The 20,461-nt window shown below is 37.3% G+C and overlaps 1 protein-coding gene across 2 annotated transcripts; it reads left to right on the top strand.

Moving 5' to 3' along the window:
- Positions 1-4,155: 4,155 nt before the first annotated feature.
- LOC107779713 (dynamin-like protein ARC5) lies at positions 4,156-17,464 on the top strand. Of its 2 annotated transcripts, XM_016600189.2 has the most exons (18): positions 4,156-4,659; positions 5,507-5,671; positions 5,754-5,876; positions 6,397-6,618; positions 7,937-8,070; positions 8,178-8,270; positions 8,461-8,524; positions 8,776-8,824; positions 12,618-12,700; positions 13,437-13,594; positions 13,709-13,769; positions 14,695-14,757; positions 14,881-14,981; positions 15,820-15,877; positions 16,142-16,205; positions 16,320-16,492; positions 16,890-17,054; positions 17,153-17,464. In XM_016600189.2, exons 1-18 carry the CDS (start codon positions 4,303-4,305, stop codon positions 17,225-17,227), a joined length of 2,208 nt encoding a protein of 735 aa, XP_016455675.1. In that variant the 5' UTR covers positions 4,156-4,302; the 3' UTR covers positions 17,228-17,464. The 2 variants fall into 2 exon arrangements, with proteins under 2 accessions (XP_016455675.1, XP_016455673.1); XM_016600187.2 differs by having other exon boundaries at positions 4,158-4,659; positions 16,142-16,492.
- Positions 17,465-20,461: the final 2,997 nt, after the last annotated feature.

Raw genomic sequence — 20,461 nt, 5'->3', positions numbered from 1 at the left:
ATAACTAATAAACTTTTTAATCTATATACATAATTCTGTACTATAGTAAAAAAATAGATATATATGTACAAAGAGTTACTGCTAGTCGTTTGAACAAAGAAGATCTTAAGAACACTGATTTTACCGAAACGGTTTTATACATTGCGAAACTGTTTTAGTTGTTTTATCTTATCGGGTAAACCGATAATGATCGATAACCGATTAACCGATAACTGATAACTAATATCTTATCGGTTTGGTTATCAAGTTATGATATTTGTAAACCGATAACCGATAGGCAAAACCAATAAGATTCATAAGTGAACCGAACCGACCGATGCCCACCCCTAGCAAGCACTGCATGGGATAGGAGATTCTAAGGCACCAGGTATGGATGACTTTAATGCATATTTTTACAAAATGACTTGGCACATAGTTGGTGAGGATATTACTTAGGCTATGTTGAAATTCTTTGATGAAGGATTAACGTACAAGCCAGTAAACAGTACATCAATTACTCTGATCCCTAAAGTGAAGAACCCTTCTTCTATCAACCAGTTCAGGCCAATATCCTGTTGTACTATTATATATAATATTATTTCAAAATGCTCACAAGCAGGCTACAACCAGTAATGGGATCCCTAGTAGATATGAGTCAAGCAACATTTGTACCAGGTAGAGTGTTGAATGATAATATTCTATTGGGGAATGAGCTTGTTAAAGGTTATGGGAGAAAAGGTGTACCACCCAGATGTATGGTCAAGATTGATATGCAAAAAGTGTATGATTCTATAGAATGAAGTTTTCTTGAGCAAGTTCTCACAAAAATGAGTATTCCAGGAAAGTTTCTCTCATGGATCATGACATGTGTCACTACAGTGTCCTATTCTATAGTTGTCAATGGAAAGCCAACAAGTCCTTTTGATGCCAAAAGAGGAGTTAGACAAGGAGATCCATTGTCACCATATCTCTTTGTTCTAGCCATGGAGTACCTAACCATAATTTTAAAGACTCTCAAGGAGAAACCTGATTTTAACTACCATCCCAGGTGTGAGAAGCTGAATATAGTCAAAATCAGTTTTGCAAATGGTTGTTGTTGTTCTGTAGGGGTGATGTGGTATCCATTCAGCTGCTATATGAGTGTTTTGATCAATTTTCTAGATCCTCGGGTCTGATTGCAAACCAAGACAAAAGCTTTATCTACTTTGAAGGGGTCTTAAAGGAAATCCAGCAACAGATCATTTAATGCTTAAGTTTCTCTACATGCACTCTACCTTTCAGATATTTAGAGGTTCCATTGAGTACTAAGGCTATCTATAACTCAATGCTAACCTCTATTGGACAAGACGTTAGGCAGAATCAAGTATTGGACAACAAAATTTCTATCGTATGCAGGAAGGTTGCAATTGATCAAGAGTGTATTGTTTGCTATTCAATCATTTTGGTCACAAATCTTTCCTCTACCAAAGAAGATTATTCAAGGAATTGAGACAATTTGTAAAAGATTCCTTTGGACAGGTGAAGCTGAAAGCAGGGCTAAAGCTTTAGTATCCTGGAAGCAATTGTGTTGGCCAAAGTCTGCAGGTGGTTTGAACATAACGGATATCCTAATATGGAACAGAGCTGCTTTACTCAAGAAACTATGAAATCTGAACAAGAAGAATGATCGCTTGTGGATACAGTTGATACACACATACTATATCAAACAACAGGTAATATGGAATGTGAATGTAAAACAAGCTTCTTGGCTCTCTCGGAAAATTCTTGGTGCTGCAAAATACTTGAATGAAGCAAATATAAGAGTGGAAGAGGTGATGAATATGAAGAGCTATTCCATCAGGTACATATATGATAAACTCATAGGTGAATTACCTAAAGTTGAGTGGAAGAGACTAATTTGTAACAACACCAGTAGCCCAAAATGGATTTTCATCTTGTATTTGGCGATTCTTGGAAGACTATACACGAGGGACAGACTCCTTGGTTGGGGAATATCAGTCAGTTCAGATTGCTCGTTATGTGAAAGAGCATCAGAGAATCATGATCACCTTTTCTTTAAATACAATTATTCAACAACAATATAAAGGAAATTGCTACAATGGCTGGGCATAACAAAAGATGTGAAGGGTTGGAATGAAGAGATACAATGGGCTGTAAGGCATGCAACAAGCAAGAAATAAATATCCACAATATATAGAATCCTTCTAACCTGCATTGTGTACTACATTTGGCAAGAAAGAAACTAGCGAATACTTCGTGGAAAACAAAGAAGCTGCGTGGAGATGACTAGAATGATAGTTCAAGAGGTGCATTGTCGAGGAATTTTGAATTCTAAACTAGTTAGGAAATTACAGGATTTCAATTTTTACCTTTAGATTGTTATAGCAAAGTAGTCGTGTAGTAACGAGGACACTAGATTTGGGGCTGCATGTCCAAATCTAAGTGAATATTTGATAGGGTTGCTACTATACTTGTTAATATTTTTCCTGATAATAATAAAATTTAATTACCAAAAAAAATTACTAATTTCAAAAAAAAAATGATTTAGTTGCTGCATACCGATTGCTAATACTTATTACTAATGTTTAGACTAAGATTAAGGATTCATTGCTCTGGTTTAAGCTGAATGCCTATTTTTTTTCTCCTTCTCTTTCTTTTCCCTTTTTGAATTCTAATGGGAGGAGTGGGCTCATGAATAGCGAAACGCTGATGGAAGCAGAGGGAAAAACCATTCTTAAAATTTGAATATTACATTTAATTAATGTAAAGAGCGGAGTTACAATTATTAGACTGTAATCCTAATTCTTGAAATTTCTCTTTTTATGGTTTGTAAAGTTATGATAATTGAGACGAAAACAGTGATTACCTCCTCAAGGAAAAGAAAATGAAGAGAATAGCAAGATGTCAATGTTCTCGTCGCATATGAAAAACAAATCTAAAAGAACTACAACCACCAAAACATCAGAATCAATAGAGAAGCATGGCAATGGAGGATGGCAAAGTTTTATTTACTCAAAAACCAATTCGCTACCAAAGTAAGAACCCCACAATACGGGTATCTTCTATACATGACATGCCTCACCAATTTTCGTTTTAACGTGCCTATACTATAAAAAGTTCAGGTGCAAGATTCCTATTATTTTAATTATATATTACCAGTATTTACTACTTTATAAAACTGTTTGATGCAAAAACTTTCCAATTAGATCCCTAATACTTAAAAGTCAACCATATCAAGCTGCAACAAATTTATTACTTACCAAACATCACACAGTTAAGGTGAAGGTGCTTAGATGATAGGGACTCTGGTTCATATAGTAGTATAACAACAATAATAACATACCCAGTCTTATCCCACACCGTGAGGTCTGGGGAGGGTAGCTATTTTGTGAGGATAAAGAGGTTGTTTCCAATAGACAGTCGGCTCAACCTACTATTATAGAGTAGAGTGTTTAGAATTTTCTTACTAGAGCGTGCTAGATGGTGTAAGGTCGTGAAAATATTTTTGAATACGTCCCACTTTGTGAGAGGAAAAAACTAAAATACAATTTTCAGTAATTACCTAAAACAAGAAAAATTATTTGTAGGCTTGATTAGTTTTTAACCAAATGAAATAGCTATGTATACATAGTTGCATACATACATATTCATGACATAAATGACAATTTATGTGCTAGAACAAACTTTGATATTCAGAGGCGGACCTAGTGCATAGATTATGGGTTCCCGGGAACCCAGTAACTCTTGCGTAGATCCTGTATTTATATTAAAAAATTCACTAAATATTGATAAATATCTGACTGTGAACCCAGTTATTATTGCATATTAATTTGAAATTACGGTACAAACCCATAAACCTCAAATCCTGGATCTGCCTCTGTTGATATTAGGTTACAACTTCACTCTACATCACTTAGGTTAGAACTTAGATGTTAGGTTAAAATCTTACTATGTGTTTACATGAAGTAAAAGAGAAAAAGAGTGGCTTGTTTTGGGGATAATTTGTTTTTCATTACCTTTTTTATGTAATTTGGAAAAAAAGGAAGAAAACCATTAAAAAAAAAAGAAAAAAATGAAAAAGGAAAGATCCAAAACAAACTCTCTTTCAGTGGCCCAACTGAAAATAACGCGGCCCAAACAACATGGCTTTATCCCAATCCATTCGGCATTATTTGCGTGGTTCCAAAATCCAAGAAAAGAAAAGCATAACAACCCAAAAACTTGAGATAAAAGCTTTACAAATAGTCACACACTCACTAGTCACACTACCCGCTTCTGCCCCCTGGAGCTCGCACGCTTTTTCTACTGTTCAACTCTCTGAAAATGGCGGGCGAAGAAAGTTCACCAGAATCCGCGGCTGGTAGCAAAAAGATGGACGATTTAGAAGGGCAATGGAGGCTATACGAGGCGTACAATGAGCTACACGGTTTAGCTCAGGAATTCGACACTCCATTTGACGCACCAGCAGTGCTGGTAGTGGGCCACCAGACGGACGGGAAGAGCGCACTGGTGGAAGCACTAATGGGCTTCCAATTCAACCACGTCGGTGGTGGAACCAAGACTCGCCGCCCTATTACTCTTCACATGAAATACAATCCCGAATGTGACTCTCCCCTTTGCCATCTCTTGTCTGATTCTGACCCCTCTGTTTCTCATGAAAAATCGCTACAAGAAATTCAGGTATTAAAAATGCTTATGTTGTTACGAATGTGTGTTGTATGTATGCCAGTCGTTGAGTAAATTCATATGCTAGTTAATAATCGCTCCGTTTCGTTTTATGTCGCATTGGTGCATTTTCCTTTTTAGTCATCAGTCTAAAAAGATGGTCACAATTGTATATTTAAAACTATTTAATCTTATCATTCGTTCAATGGGATGACTGCTTTGGACTAGTTGATACTCCCATCTAAAAAAATCGTCACAGTTGATGCATTTTACTTTCAATTTATGTGACATCGGCAGGGAGTTTAAGAATGAAATAAAGACTTTGAAACTTGTGGTCTTGAACGTGCCATAACTTTTGTGTCTATAAAAACTTCTTAAGGGTGAAATGAGAAGTTTAAAGTCAAAACTTTTCAAATATAGAAATGTGTCATTCTTTTTGGAAGGGACTAATAAGGAAATAGTGCCAAATAAACTAGAACATAGTATAAAAGTTTGAGAAAAATATCAAAGGACATGCTATTTAGTTAAGAGTTTAGCTTATACAGACCGATGGTGTACACAACTTTTACATTGTCAGCCAAAAGATATCTATATGTAACCCTTCATAAAAGAGAGATTTATAATATTGCGAATTAGGCAAGTTACCTGCTATAATAGGTAAATTTGACCTAATAGTGTAATTCTTTTTTATACTGTCGATGTATATAGGTTGAACTCTATAGCTAACAATAGTAAGGGAAATTTTGGTACTTCGCATATTATTTAGTTTATGTGTCAAACTTTTTTTCTTTAAACTTTGTGACTTGTCAAACATTGGGACAGGGGGAGTAAACTTTTACTGATTATATTGTGTCTTTTGTAGGCATATATTGAGGCTGAAAACATGAGGTTGGAGAAGGAAACATGCCAGTTTTCTGCAAAAGAGATAATCATCAGAATCGAATACAAATATTGCCCCAACCTTACTATCATTGACACTCCAGGACTTGTTGCTCCAGCACCTAGTCGGAAAAATCGAGCTCTACAGGTCAATTCTTGTGCATCTTTTTAAAAATTGCGAAATATGGAAACACATAATTATTTGAATCTTGAGACCGTATAAAATATAGGCTCAAGCTCGTGCAGTGGAGTCATTGGTGCGAGCGAAAATGCAGCACAGGGAATTCATTATATTGTGCCTGGAAGATTGTAATGATTGGAGCAATGCAACTACGAGGAGGGTCGTAATGCAGGTATTGCCTGTTTAATCCTAGTTTGTTACTTATAATTTTTGCTCCTGATAACTTGTAGCTTAAAGTTTGCTCAAAGTTTTGACTATATTATGAGATGTGCTGGAAAAATTAAGGTAATAACCCTTTATATGCCAAACTGGTTGAAACAACTAAGATAGATGCTTTTCGATGTTACCTTGTAAACAAAGCATGTTCAGATGTTTGTGTGCTCTTGAGTTTTGTGTAGAATCAGGGGCTGAGCTAGCAAGGGGAAGGGGGTTCAATTGCATCCCCTTTGTTAAAAAATTGTACTGTGTAAACATGGTAAAAATGTATTTCTTGGTTAAATGTAAACTGTTGAATCCCCTTGACACGGGAAAAATCTAGTGTAATGGTAAAGGGTATTCAACAATTGCGTGGTATCAGAAGTTTAAATCCCAATTTTGACATTCTAGTATTTTATTGAGTCCTCTTTTAAAAATTCCTTGCTTTGCCACTAGTACATATGCTTTACTTTTTCGGTATGTTGAACCTTATACAGATTGATCCTGAGCTTTCAAGGACTGTGGTTGTTGCAACGAAGCTTGATACGAAAATACCTCAGTTCGCACGAGCTTCTGATGTTGAAGTTTTCCTTTCACCACCAGCAAGTACACTTGATGGATTTATGTTGGGTGATTCTCCCTTTTTTACATCTGTTCCTTCTGGGAGAGTTGGTTTTGGACCTGAATCAGTTTTCAGATCCAATGATGAGTTCAAACAGGTTCAATTTATGACCTCTCAAGCTCCATGTGCCATATGCCTATTTTTTTCTACGAGAAAATCACGATAGTGGGGGAAAAGTTAGTTGAAATTTGTACTACTGCTTTTTTCAGTGAATTACAAGCAAGAAATCCAAACAAATTGCATTTCAGTCTCGCTTTATTTTGGCATTTCATAGAGTTAGTGAGTGTGACCGGGCTTTCCTCAGGTTAACAACTACTTGTCATGTGGTTGGGAATGCTAAGAGTAAAAAATCGATGATTAAATATTTAGTAGAGATCTTGCGCTATTTCACCTTATGCCATTTGATTTTGATATTTTTTTTTTGGCTCTTTACAAAAGCAATGACCGGGAAAATTGACTTTCAGTTCCTTCATTGTATCAATAACATCGTCTATAGCAGAATATAGAACATAGTGCACATCTGTGAATTGATGAGCATGCCGTTGGTCAATTAACTAATCCAATAAAGAGCACAAAAGCTCTTAACATGCAATCTCAACTATTTCTTCTGGAATACAACAAGCATTTATGTTAAACCTGTGATGTGGCTTGTGTTACTTTGAAGAGATTCTCTAGGTATGTTATCTACATTCATGTTGGTGTGATTTCCGTTCTGTGGTGCAATAACTTGAAAATCTGTAGAAAGAATGCATGTGGGATATTACATTCTGGAAAAACCCATTGGTTCTGTATAACATAGTAGTGATATCACAAATGCATGTTATCGGGAAAATGTCTTCTGCAATTTTTTGATAAAGTAGCTTTAGTAATGTGGTAGATCTCCTATGTACAAGGCATATACCGAAAAGTAAATAACCTACATAGTATGGTTCTCTACAAATGACGCCCGATCTTCTATACAGGCAGAAATTTCATTGGTGCACTAAAAGTAACTAAGAATAAAAGGCTTTTCCAAGTGTACAAAATCATTTTTGTCCCCTTAAAAGCTCTTTTATTTCTCTCTTTCCACAAGGCCCACATGATGGCTAGTGGGGAAACATCCCAGGCCTACGTCTTCTCTTCCTTCTTCTAGAGTTCCAGCAAATTCAGGGTTGCTGTATCACTTCAAGTGTATTACCTTATTGTAGGAGCTACTTAGATCCCGTTAGCTGCAGTTCAAAGGTTTGTACATGAGCCTGAATCAATGACAAAAAGACTTGATGTGCTAAAGGTGTACCATTATCATTAAATGAAAAGGAAAAATATCATAAGAATTTGTTTGACAGGTTTACCATTATGATTCCATGTTGAAGGTAGATGAATAGAGCTAGGTTGCAATATCCTGTGGAATACATTTTTACTGCTGCGATTGACAGGCTATTTCATCACGGGAGGTGGAAGATTTAGTAGCATTGGAGGAGAAGTTGGGCAGAGCACTTTCAAAGCACGAAAGAAGCAGAATAGGTGTTAGCAGCCTTAGGCTATTCTTGGAGGAGTTGCTCCTGAAAAGGTAATCTTTTTTCTTTTTGTTTTTTTCTCCTTTTTATATGCCTCAAGTCTTTCATTTCTTTTGCCATTAGATTCTGAAACTTAACCTTCGAATGTATTGTTACGCAGGTACATGGACAGTGTGCCATCAATTATTCCCCTCCTCGAGAAAGAGTACCGGAGCAGCACTAGAAAGCTGAGTGAATTAGATCAACAACTCAGGTATGCAGCTACTCTTTTAGGCTGGATAATGAAGAAGGGATAATTTGACATGGCAGTGATGAGTATTTTATTTTACGGTTCATAGAGGGATCTATACTCATCTATTATCATTGGTCCTGGCAAGAACATTTTATGCATCTCTGTAATCTTTTTATACTTTTCCAATTTGATATCTATTTGTCTGTTCCAGCTCTTTGAATGAAGCAAAACTGAAGGAGAAAGGAAGAACTTTCCATGATCTATTTTTGACCAAGGTGTAAAGTTTTTCCCACACCACATATGCCTGAAATTCTATCTTCATTGCATAATATCTTTTTCTTTTTATGGATTAAGGGAAAGATCGTCCTTCAAGTGGTCCCCATGTCGTTTCTACACTAGTCGTGTTTCTTTTGCTTGCTTAATGGTTCTTACTGGTTCACTTTTATCTTACCGTTAGCTCATTCTGAAAGTGAACTGCGTCGTTTTGTTAGATAAGCCACCTGACTGAATTTTTATTATTTCTCAGCTGTCACTGTTGTTGAAAGGAACGGTTATTGCACCACCAGACAAATTCGGTAAATTATGCTTGATATTTCTGATTTATAAAGGCGCTGTATCTTTTGAAAGTTTTGCGTGATGGTGTATTCAGTTTTAGCAAATGAAAATTTCTGTGTTGACATAAACTAAGAGTCCAAGAGTGACCATATGTTCTCTTCCGTTTTTCTGCTCTCCAATGATCATTTATCTTTCTTTAGAGGTGATTCTTTTATCTGGAATTCATTGGAAGTTCAAATCATATTCTGCAAAGTAGTTTGCCTGCAGTTTTGCGTCTTGGAATGCCATTTTCAAAAGATAGAAGATTTTAAATGTGTTGATTTTCAGCAATGAAGAAGGTTGGAAATGCAAATTAAACTGACTATATGGATTATTCATTATTCTATTTCGAATACCACATTCTTCGTTTCTGTCCCCTTATTCAGTTAAATACCTAGTTTTTAGTTTTCAATATCCATAAACTTGACAGTATTAGCTAGGTCCATTTAGTTTTGTTTTGATTGCTTTTTCTAGCTTCTATGTTGTTGCCTCAAATTTCACTTTGCAATTCTTGGGTTTGAAAATGTAATTGTCTTGTCACTTTTGTTTTTACAACCGACTAATTCCTACCCAGAGAACAGGAAAAATACGTGTAATAACTATACCAGCTCGAAGACCAACTACTTCTACACCAAAATAAAAATAATACATCACAAAGTAACCATAAAATCCATGCTGGATTCTAGCAGTGACGAGGTATTATGTCCTTGGGAAAAGGTTTGGAGAAGCAAGGCTCCTTTGAAGGTTTCTTGTTTTCTTGGATTGTTGCTCGGGAGGCTTGTCTCACACAATTGAACCTCCAAAAGAGGGGCTTTCAACTGTGCAGTAGATGTCCATTGTGTGAAGAGCATTTGGAAGAAGTTGGCCACCTCTTCTTGCATTGTAGGGTCACTAGGCAGCTGTGGAATATGTTTCTGGTAATTCTGGGCATGAGTTGGATCATGCCAAAATAAATTGTTGAGCTCTTGCTAGGTTGGAGCAAAGAGGGGTCGATCATGATCAAGGTCTTAAATGAACATGTACGAGCAAATAAAACACGATAGTTTACTATGATGCCAACTTAGTATACAGAGTTAAAAGTTCCATGGATGGGGATATAATTTAATTCTTGTTGAATTGTGTACCCATCTTATCTAAGGGTTACGCTGTTAGAGAGGGGGACTCATTTATTTCTTTATGTTAGATGTGCAATATGCCCCATCACGTGCGGGTCTAATTCTTTTCATGAGTTAAGTACTTAGAAATTTGTTTCAATAACGGGTGACAGTGTGACTTGAACTCACGGCCTTTGCCTGCCTTGAGATCATGTAAAACGAATGGATCTTGGACTTAACCCTAAAAGTTAGCTCATGAGATGAGAATTATCCATGACCATATAAAGGGACCGACAGTCCATACCCTCAACCAATGTGGGACTCACATAGTATTAGAGCCAGACTCATCCTTGATATCAAGTTACCCAAAGTTGGACCCCATGTTATTTTGTCCACTCCTGAGTGTCTAATCCTGAGTGTGCAAAGAGGTTGGGTGGGTGGGGGGGTTGTGTTTTAGTTTTGAAGGTATGAGCCGTAGTCTCTTTATATGCTCTTGGACAATCATTTCCCGATGAGCTTGTGAGAATGCACGGGAGAAAACTCTATTATTAACAATGATACAATGAGCCCTATATATAATACATATTCTACTCCTACTACATATGGGACTAGGACATATTCTACTCCTACTATATATGGGACTAGGACTATTTACACATAACTATCTAACACTCCCCCTCAAGCCGATGCATACAAATCACATGTACCGAGCTTGTTACATATGTAACTAATACGAGGATCAGTGAGGGACTTGGTGAAAATATCTGCAAGCTGATCATTCGACATACAAGGCCACTAGATTCCCTCTGAGCAACAAAACCAGGTGGTCAAATCTAGGTGGTTGCTGATAAACACAAGTTGGCCGAAAAGTCAGGAAAAATTTGAAAATAGTGAGACTAAGCCGAATTCCACACTACAAAATAGGTTTTAAAACACACTAGGACATATTCTACTCCTACTACATATGGGACTAGGACTATTTACACATAACTATCTAACACTCCCCTTCAAGTCGGTGTATACAAATCACATGTACCGAGCTTGTTACATATGTAACTAATACGAGGATCTGTGAGGGACTTGGTGAAAATATCTGCAAGCTGATCATTCGACATACAAGGCCACTAGACTCCCCCTGAGCAACAAAACCAGGTGCTCAAAATCAGGTGGTTGCTGATAAACAGAAGTTGGCCAAAAGGTTAGGAAAACATTTGAAAATAGTGAGACTAAGCCAAATTCCACACTACAAAATAGGTTCTAAAACACCACCAGAAACACAGAAACTTTTCTGGAAATTACTAGTCACGCATGAATCACTTCACACCGGAAAAGGGCACTGTTTACACCGAAAAAAATAAAAATTGTCAGAATTTGATGTAATTTATATGGGTAGGTTTGAAATCACTGGACGAGTTAGTTGTCCTGAAGAAGTTTTGTCAAAAAGTGGCCGAAATGGCTCACGCACGCCGGAAAAGTTATTGTAGCTCGTCGGAACCCTAGTTTTGGCAGTGAGTGGAGGCGCGTGAGGGACTTTCTGCCGGAGCGATTGACTGGGGTTTTGTCGCCTGACTTTTGCGAACAGAATGGTAGTATTGGTTTACACACAACACTTACCTATGAGGTGATAACACAAATCAATCTTGAGTCACCAACCGGAAAGACGCACGGTGACTGAATTTTCTGTTCCGATGGGACTGAAATTTCTGGGGTTTGGTCGCACAAGGGTTTCAAATGGTGGTACTGGTATATGCACAGTACAAGACGAAGTTGCCGGAAAATTGCACGGCGATGAGATTTTTCTCCCTGGATGTCGCTGGAATGACGCACAATGATAATTTTCTCACTGAAGCTCTGATACCATGTGGGAATGCACGAGAGAAAAATCTATTATTAACAATGATACAATGAGCCCTATATATAATACATATTCTACTCCTACTATATATGGGACTAGGACATATTCTACTCCTACTACATATGGGACTAGGACTATTTACACATAACTATCTAACAGAGCTAACTTTGAGGTTGAGCATATCCATTTTCTTTACAATTTTGTTGCAATAAGAATTTTGAAAGTGACATTAGAAATAAAAAGCATGCATAAAATAAACAAGACCGGTCGGCTGGCCGGCTTCCATTGCTCCATAGCCGATGGCTTAGACACTAGGATCAAGGCCCATGAGGGTGAGTACCTAGCAGAGAGTGCAGGCGCAGCAGCAGCAGCATGAAACAAAAACTGTAACTAAGAAGTCAAAGACCGAAAATCTGAAAGATGAAAGAAACAAAGTTAAAGAGGCAGAGTGAAATTACTGTATAAAAAGGAAATGGAAACTTTCATCTAGGAAACCAAAGAAAGAAATGGAGCTGGAAATAACAAAACCCTACTGGGCTGCTTGCCGCCTTAGTTATTCTATGCACATATGTATGTGTGCCTGTAAACTCTGTATAGATGTATTATTCTATCTTATAATATTTTATTTGGGGTTTTCAGTATTGTAAGTAATTTAACAAGATGAAAGTGAACCGTAACAACAAAGTGAAACTGACTGAATTAACCCAACTAAAAAGGTGATTTTTGTGATTAAGTCTAAATGAAAAATTCTAATATTTTTGGAGGCAGAAGCCTACTTATTATATGTTTCGGTTTCAGCAAACTCAACTCTGTGTTTGGGTGCAGGTGAAACCCTACAAGATGAGAGGGTCAATGGAGGGGCATTTATTGGATCTGATGGTCTTCAGTTTCCACACAAACTGATACCTGTAAGTACTGCTCTATTTGTAAATTTTTACTCCCTCCGTTTCAATTTATGTGAACCTATTTCCTTTTTAGTCCGTGCCAAAAAGAATGACCCCTTTCCTTATTTAGAAACAATTTACCTTTACACAATGATTTATAGCCACACAAAATATATGTGCCTCATTTTACACCACAAGATCAAAAGTCTTCTCTCTTTTCTTAAACTCCGTGCTCAGTCAAATGGGTTCACATAAATTGAAACGGAGGGAGTATTAGTTTTTGATCCTGTGGTTAGGTGGAAAAAGAAAAGAGAACTTGGGAAGTGGATACTAGGACACTCAATGCACATGTGACAGCTGATTGAGGCACAGCATATATTGTTATGCCAGTGATTCTTATATCCTAGAGGGGAGGTTGAGTCTTTTAATTGGTTTCGACAGTTGATTCTGATGGAAAGCATATTGCATACATTAAACCACATCATTTGTTCTGTAGGTGTTGTTTAAAGCGTTGAAACACTGGTTTAGCTGTTTCCTAGTTATATTAGATGCTGGTTCCTAAGTTGTTCACACAAGTTTTTCAACTTTTCATATTCTAAGCTGTTTACTAGGAGTATTTGTTTAAATTGAAGCTGAAAGAGGAGAGATAATCACTTTCAACATGTCTTTGATTTTCTGCTGTTATCGACCAAGACAAGTCCGCTAGACTTCCTGTGAAACGCTTTATCGGGAGTTTAATCAAAATTGTTATCCATTGCAGAATGCAGGCATGCGTCTTTATGGAGGGGCCCAATATCATCGTGCAATGGCTGAGTTCCGTTTTGTTGTTGGAGGAATTAAATGCCCTCCAATTACACGGGAAGAAATAGTGAATGCATGTGGAGTTGAAGACATTCATGATGGAACTAACTATTCTAGGTGCGTATACACGTGAAAACATGATTTACATTTTTGTCTAGGTTCGCCTTTTATTTTCTGATTCCTGTTCGCTAATTTCTTGTTTCACCTTGTCTTGAAATATTGAGCATTTAGAACAGCCTGTGTAATTGCTGTTGCCAAGGCTCGTGATACATTTGAACCTTTCCTTCATCAGGTAACTTAGTGTTGCGTTCGTTTATTATTATTTTCTGAATATGCTGTCATTACTTATTGTCATCTGTTATGCAGTTAAATCATGTGTAATTGATTTATGCTAGGTGGTGAAATTAACTCGAGTCTCAGCTAAGTTTGATGTGGGGTAGGGCAAATATGCTAAGTTTTCTGTGAGAGATTGTATCCAAGAGAGTGACGGAGATTTGTTGTTTCGTCTAGAAAATAAGATGTGGGAGTTATGAGTTGCCAAAAAAATAAAAATAAATAAGAAGTTGGAGTTATGACTATAATATGTTGTTGTCAAAAAAAAAAAAAAAGAAAGAAAGAAGAAAACTATAATAGGTGAATAGGTTGCCCCAACTGAACAACTCTATCGACTACTGAGCTTTATTTGTACATTGGCACATTAAACTGAAGATGTTTATGGGTAGGCTATGCATTGGGTCTTAAAAGACCCTTACCCCTCCACTTTTGAAATTTCTCTATTCTTGTGCTACTCATACCTATGGTAGGTACAATAATTTCAATCTAACCCTCTCCTACCCAGCATGTTATCCAGAACATGCGGGTAGAATTGACGAGAGAATATTCGTGGCACAATGAAAAATGTCAGTGGGTCGAAAGTTATATCTAATGAAGTAAAATATCTTATATACCTTAGAGGTAAGGTAGGTTACTTAGGTTGCGTAAATAAATCTTCACAGTACTCATATTTGCACTGGCTATTTAAAAGCAATCATCACCATCCTTCTAACCCACCTCATTTTTAAAACACCCTCTCCATATGGGTAGAGTTCGTGTGGATATAGATCCCTACATTAACTATTTTATGTAAGTAATTTTTCTTGCTTTTTATCGTCATTTCATTCTTCTTAACTTTACAATATTTATGTAAGTTAACCAAGTTTGCCACCGTTTACATACAGTTGGGTTGCAGACTATTACACATTCTGAAACGGTTACTTCCAATTGCTGTTTATCTTCTTCAGGTACAAATTATTTTTGTATTGCTTGTTACCTGTTCTGTCCTTGCAATATTTGAAGATTCATGCTAGTAATGTCATAATGTTCCTCTGAAAACTAATGCTCTGATGTTTGACTTGTTTCTGCAGAAAGAAGGGGAATACCTGAGTGGCCATGATGTATTTCTGAGGCGTGTAGCAGATGCTTTCAACAATTTTGCAGAATCCACCGAAAAATCATGCCGTGAAAAGTAAATGCTTTTCTGCATCTATACTCTCATGTTCAAATTATTTTTTGCCAATTATTGTTGTGTAGAATAGCTTGTAGTGTTCATAAGGTTCTTTTGCTCCAACTATCTGGAAACCCAAATGATCCTACCCTGTTTTACTCTTTTAATTTTAGTTTCTATGAGTTGTTGGATGGTTATCATTGACTGTGTCTAAGATATCTGACTTTAACAATTGGCGACAAGTTGCTTAATTTCCTCTTCTATTCCCCCCAGTGGTGGAGGCAAGATTTTCACTAATGGGGTTCATTATCTGATATTTGTACTAAAAAATAAAATTTGACCTTATATGCACAATGTGATTTTTCGACGAAGAGGGGTCCCCCTTCCGGCCCCTAGCTCCGCCCATACTCCCCCAGTTTTCTTTCTATCAGTTTTATTTTGTAACTATATGTTCCATAAACACAAGGCAGTGGTCAGCTTTGTGTAAAAGAATTTTCTTAGTAAGCTTCTTATCTCTGTTTTCTCTTTTGCTAATACCGGCACCTAAATTTCAGTCATTGTCATGCTAAAACTTGTGTGCTTCCAGATAACCCAGTGAGCTCAGAAGTTTATTAGAATGGCTTCACAACCATTCAAGATCTCTATCCTTTCAATTTTATATTAACCTAAGCGGGTCTAGTGCCCATTCTGCTTTCTTGGTTTTGTATCTACCAACCTTGTTGCAGCATGAAGTCTGAAACTGCTTTTTCTCTTGCTCACGAAGGATACTTCTTGTGTGCGTTTCTGATATGCTGAGCCAAATGCTTTCAGTTCAGCATTTGATTAATGTATAGTATTTTGGTATCTATACGTGTTCCAGGTGCATGGAGGATTTAGTGAGCACCACTCGCTACGTGACATGGTCCCTCCACAATAAGGTCTGCTTACTGCATACAAATTAAAATTTACTAGTCGTTGATCCATGAATTATATTCCATCTTTTACATACTCCATCGTTGATCCCTTCCCCGGACGCCGCGCATAGCGGGAGCTTAGTGCACCGGACTGCCCTCTGCCTGATCTTACTGAGTCCCTAGTGACTGCCATGCATCATTTGCTTTGGTAACAGCTTGTTCACTGTTTTCCTCCTAAAAATCTTTGCTGGTCTAATATATCTGCATTTGTACTGTTTATCGTTTCAGAATCGGGCCGGATTACGTCAATTTCTTGATTCATTTGGCGGATCCGAACAGTCTGCCATTATTGGTAATTCCACATCTACTGGTCTTTCTCAAGATTTATCAACTGCATCTGTAGCCAGTGATAACAAGCAGGATGTTAAGCCCAGGACAGATGTAAAGCTTAGTCATTTGGCTTCAGGGAATGATTCAAATACAAGTACTCAGACAACAGAAACAAGACTAGCTGACCTTTTAGATAGCACACTTTGGAACAGGAGGCTTGCTCCTTCTTCGGAAAGAATTGTTTATGCCTTGGTTCAACAAATATTTCATGGCATAAGAGAGTATTTCCTGGCATCAACAGAACTAAAGGTTCGCTTTTCTCAGCTGAACTGAATATTTCATGACATAAGAGAATATTTAATAGGGTAAGATCTAATTAATTTAGATAAGTTATATGCATTTTCAGATTTAGAAACAATATCTTAATAATTATTCAGACATCTAAATCTTTAAAAAAGAAAATGGAGCCTAGGCCTTCATCCAGATAATTGTTCATAAATATCTTGCCATTAAATTTCTAGTCATATCACCATCTTGCGAATTGACACCAGCTTGGACCCCATCCTCAGAGGTCGCGTTATCTTTTAAATATTGGAGCTATTCAATTATGTCTTTCATTTGCTTATTCGAAATCAATTCATGTTAAGTTTGGTTGCTTCTGATTTCTCTTTTTGTTCGTATTGTAAGAAATACTTGTTATCTGCAGTTCAACTGTTTTCTACTCATGCCTGTTGTTGACAAGCTGCCTGCAATGCTTCGTGAGGACTTAGAATCTGCTTTTGAAGATGATTTAGATAATGTTTTCGACATCACCAACCTGCGGCATTCTGTGGGGCAACAGAAGCGGCAAACTGAAATTGAGCTGAAAAGGGTACATACTCACACTCCTTCCATTCTCCTTCTTGTGTAACCGTCAATCTTGGAGTTATTTCTCCATTTTGGTTTCTTAAACCTTGTCAAAATTTGCAGGTACAAAAGCTTAAAGAGAAATTCCGCTACATTCACGAGCAACTTAATTCTCAGCAGCCCAAGTTTGGGCAGTAGCTATTATCAGTTTGTTGGTGGTCTCCTACCTGAAGAGTTTTAAATGGAAGAGTAATATTCTGTAATTATGCCTTTTCTACGCATGTTTCCTTTATTATAGTGAAAGAAAAAATGCCAAACATGAAACCTATACATGATTTATTTGAAACTTTTGTTGTGATTCGCTCCCTTGTATTCACATCTGATGGCTGTTAATTTAACCAGAACTAAGCTAGGTAATCCCTTGAGTTATGCTCTTCAGTTGGTTTTTTTCACTTTGTTAAGGCTGCAAGAGGTAAAATTTGTTATAACTAGATAATGATTTTGTATGTATAATTCAGTTGTGTTAATTTAATTGGATATTTGCCGTGTTTCAATTGTTCATGAAAGCCTCTTACCATAACATCACCCTTGTGCTCTCTTGGTCAGTAGTTTGTACTTGGAACTTTTGTTTAAATCTCCTACATTAAACAAGAGAAAACTCAAATTGAATAGAGAAAAGTTTTTCGGTGTTTTCAGATTTTGCAGTTACCTTTACGAAGATGTTTTTATAGCACTTTTAGAAAGAAAACGCCACCTAAAAGTTTTACTTAAAAGGAAAAACTTATTGCAGGTGCAAGGGAAAACCACGTAGTACTTTATTATTATCCATCCTGGAATTGAAATGGACTCAGATAAGGATTCGATGGTTCTTACTTTACCGTTGGTTAATTAGTCCTTAGTTAGTATGGGAATTACTCCCACAATGATTGACTATGTTTAATGACATGACATGTGAAAAGGAAAAAAAACCATATAAATATCTATATCAGGAATTACCCGAGTAAAATAAATGATACTTTTCTCGTAAGACCATATCCTAAGAAATAAATGATACTTTTCTCGTAAAAAAGGAAATAAACCTAAGGGTGATCCAACATGCATGTATCCTAAAGTGTGATAATGACCCACATTATCAAGTTTCTAATAATAATGTTATATATGCAAGTTAATCTTCTTCCTGCAGAAAACGAGGTTCCAAATTGATCGATTCCAAAGAATTCAATTTGTTGAGGCCTGTGGGGTATTACCAGTAATGAGAAAAGGATGCACCACGCTCACCATGCCTAAAAAGAATGGATGACTTGGACTTAATAAATAAAATCAAAGGCACAAGATACCTTGCTACTCTTACGAACCTCAACTGGAGGGTTAAAAGAAATAAAAATATATACCATTTAATTTGTGCTAACATTCTCCAACAAAGAATGTATGCTTGCTGCCTAAACTTTTTGATGAAAAAGTGTTTATAAGGCAGACTATATATATATATATATTGTTTTACCATAAAAGTGCTAAACCTTTTCTTAAAACGAAATAATGAGAAAATAGAGGGTGAATCCTAGTTAAATATAATAATCACTAGATCTAATGTTTTAGATGTATTGATGATGTAAGGCTGAATCCGAAAATGATGTAAACCAACCACAAATGCTCAATGATGGCAATGAATGCAATAAGGAGGAATTTATCACCCAAATGTTAGATGACTTGGATGATTCTCCTTCCTAACAACAACATGGAGTAATAGAAAATGAAGATGGACAAGGAATCTTTGGATCTTGCGAAAAAAAAGCGCATATCGAATAATGTAATCAGTCAACCCTTTACAATGTGCTCTTCTCCGAAAAGTGAAGATCCTTCTTTTATCTCTTCCTATTTATAGGGGATATTCCTAAGAAACCCTAAAAAGTACAACAGAAAGAATATCCAATAGAATATTCTTTCTTTCTATTCTAAATTTCTTCTACCGTTGCCTCCGTACACTTTTTGCTTGACCTCGACACTAATCCCTCTTAAGACGACTCCTCGCCCTTGTGCCATGGTCGGCTTGATCCTCGACCACGTCCATTTGCAGTTATTAAGTCCAGTCCAAATTTCGACCAATACAGTTAGTCCCTCCACTTGTTGAGGTTGTGATGATGGACGTCCTCGATGAGCGGATTCTGTTTGCAACCATTCAGAGGAAATTTGGTCGTGATGCTTGAATCGAATCGGCCGAGGTCGAGTTGACGGCAATGTCAGCGGGGCTGCGGTTGGTGTGGCTGATGTAGGATGACGTCATGCCACGCGCATCATCATTACGCATCTTTCTAATGCAGTGTCTGTGCTGCTGTCGCTTCGATTTTGGTGCCGTTTACGGCTCTTTGTCTCGATTTTGGTGTTACCCAACCTATAAGTAGAGGAGAGGGGTTTCATTTTCGAAACTTTCAGCATTCCCCTTGTTGTATGCATATCGTTTTTCTTTGATCTTCTTCTCTGATCTCCACTTCGATTTCTTGCAACTTCTTTAATTTCAGTCCAGACGAATGGAGGTGGAGTACGGTGGTCCCATTGTACAAGAACAAAGGTGATATCCAGAGTTGTAATAATTATAGGGGTATCAAATTACTGAGTCATACCATAAAAGTATGGGAGAGGGTCGTTGAAGCAAGGGTGAGGATAACAGTGTCTATATCAGACAACCAGTTCGGGTTCATGCCGGGTCGTTCAACCACAGAAGCTATACACCTTGTTAGGAGGTTGGTGGAACTGTACAGAGAGAGAAAGAAGGATCTGCACATGGTGTTTATTGACTTGGAGAAAGCGTATGACAAGGTTCCTAGAGAAGTTTTATGGAGATACTTGGAGGCAAAAGGTGTGCCGATTCCCTATATTATGGCGATTATGGACATGTATGATGGGGCTAAGACTCGGGTTAGGACGGTAGGAGGCAACTCTGAGCACTTTTCGGTTGAAATGGGGTTACACCAAGGCTCTGCGCTCAGTCCATTCTTATTCGCCCAGGTGATGGATGCGTTAACAAACCATATACAGGGGGATGTGCCATGGTGCATGCTATTTGCCGATGACATAGTTCTGATCGATGAGTCACGAACCGGTGTTAACGAGAAACTGGAAGTTTGGAGACATACTCTTGAGTCTAAAGGTTTCAAGCTGAGTAGAACAAAGACAGAATACTTGGAGTGTATTTTCAGCACTGAGCCGGGGGAAGTGGGCGTGGATGTGAGGCTTGAATCACAGGTTATCCCAAGTAGAGGAAGCTTCAAGTACCTTGGGTCATTTATCCATGGGGGAAGGGAGATTGATGAAGATGTCGCACACCGTATTAGGGTAGGATGGATGAAGTGGAGGTTAGCATCCGGAGTTTTGTGTGACAAAAGAGTGCCAACAATACTCAAAGGTAAGTTCTATAAAGCGGTGGTTAGACAGGAC

This window comes from Nicotiana tabacum, chromosome 10 (genome assembly GCF_000715075.1).
Source record: "Nicotiana tabacum cultivar K326 chromosome 10, ASM71507v2, whole genome shotgun sequence".
NCBI classification, from domain to species: domain Eukaryota; kingdom Viridiplantae; phylum Streptophyta; class Magnoliopsida; order Solanales; family Solanaceae; genus Nicotiana; species Nicotiana tabacum.
This window is presented reverse-complemented; position numbering and strand designations above follow the sequence as displayed.

Bases quoted from the DNA above. Each gene is read 5' to 3' on its own strand.
- LOC107779713 (XM_016600187.2), top strand. From the start codon at position 4,303: ATGGCGGGCGAAGAAAGTTCACCAGAATCCGCGGCTGGTAGCAAAAAG. The intron at 5,672-5,753 runs GTCAATTCTTGT...TATAAAATATAG, and splicing joins GGAAAAATCGAGCTCTACAG to GCTCAAGCTCGTGCAGTGGA. The intron at 17,055-17,152 runs GTACATACTCAC...CAAAATTTGCAG, and splicing joins CTGAAATTGAGCTGAAAAGG to GTACAAAAGCTTAAAGAGAA.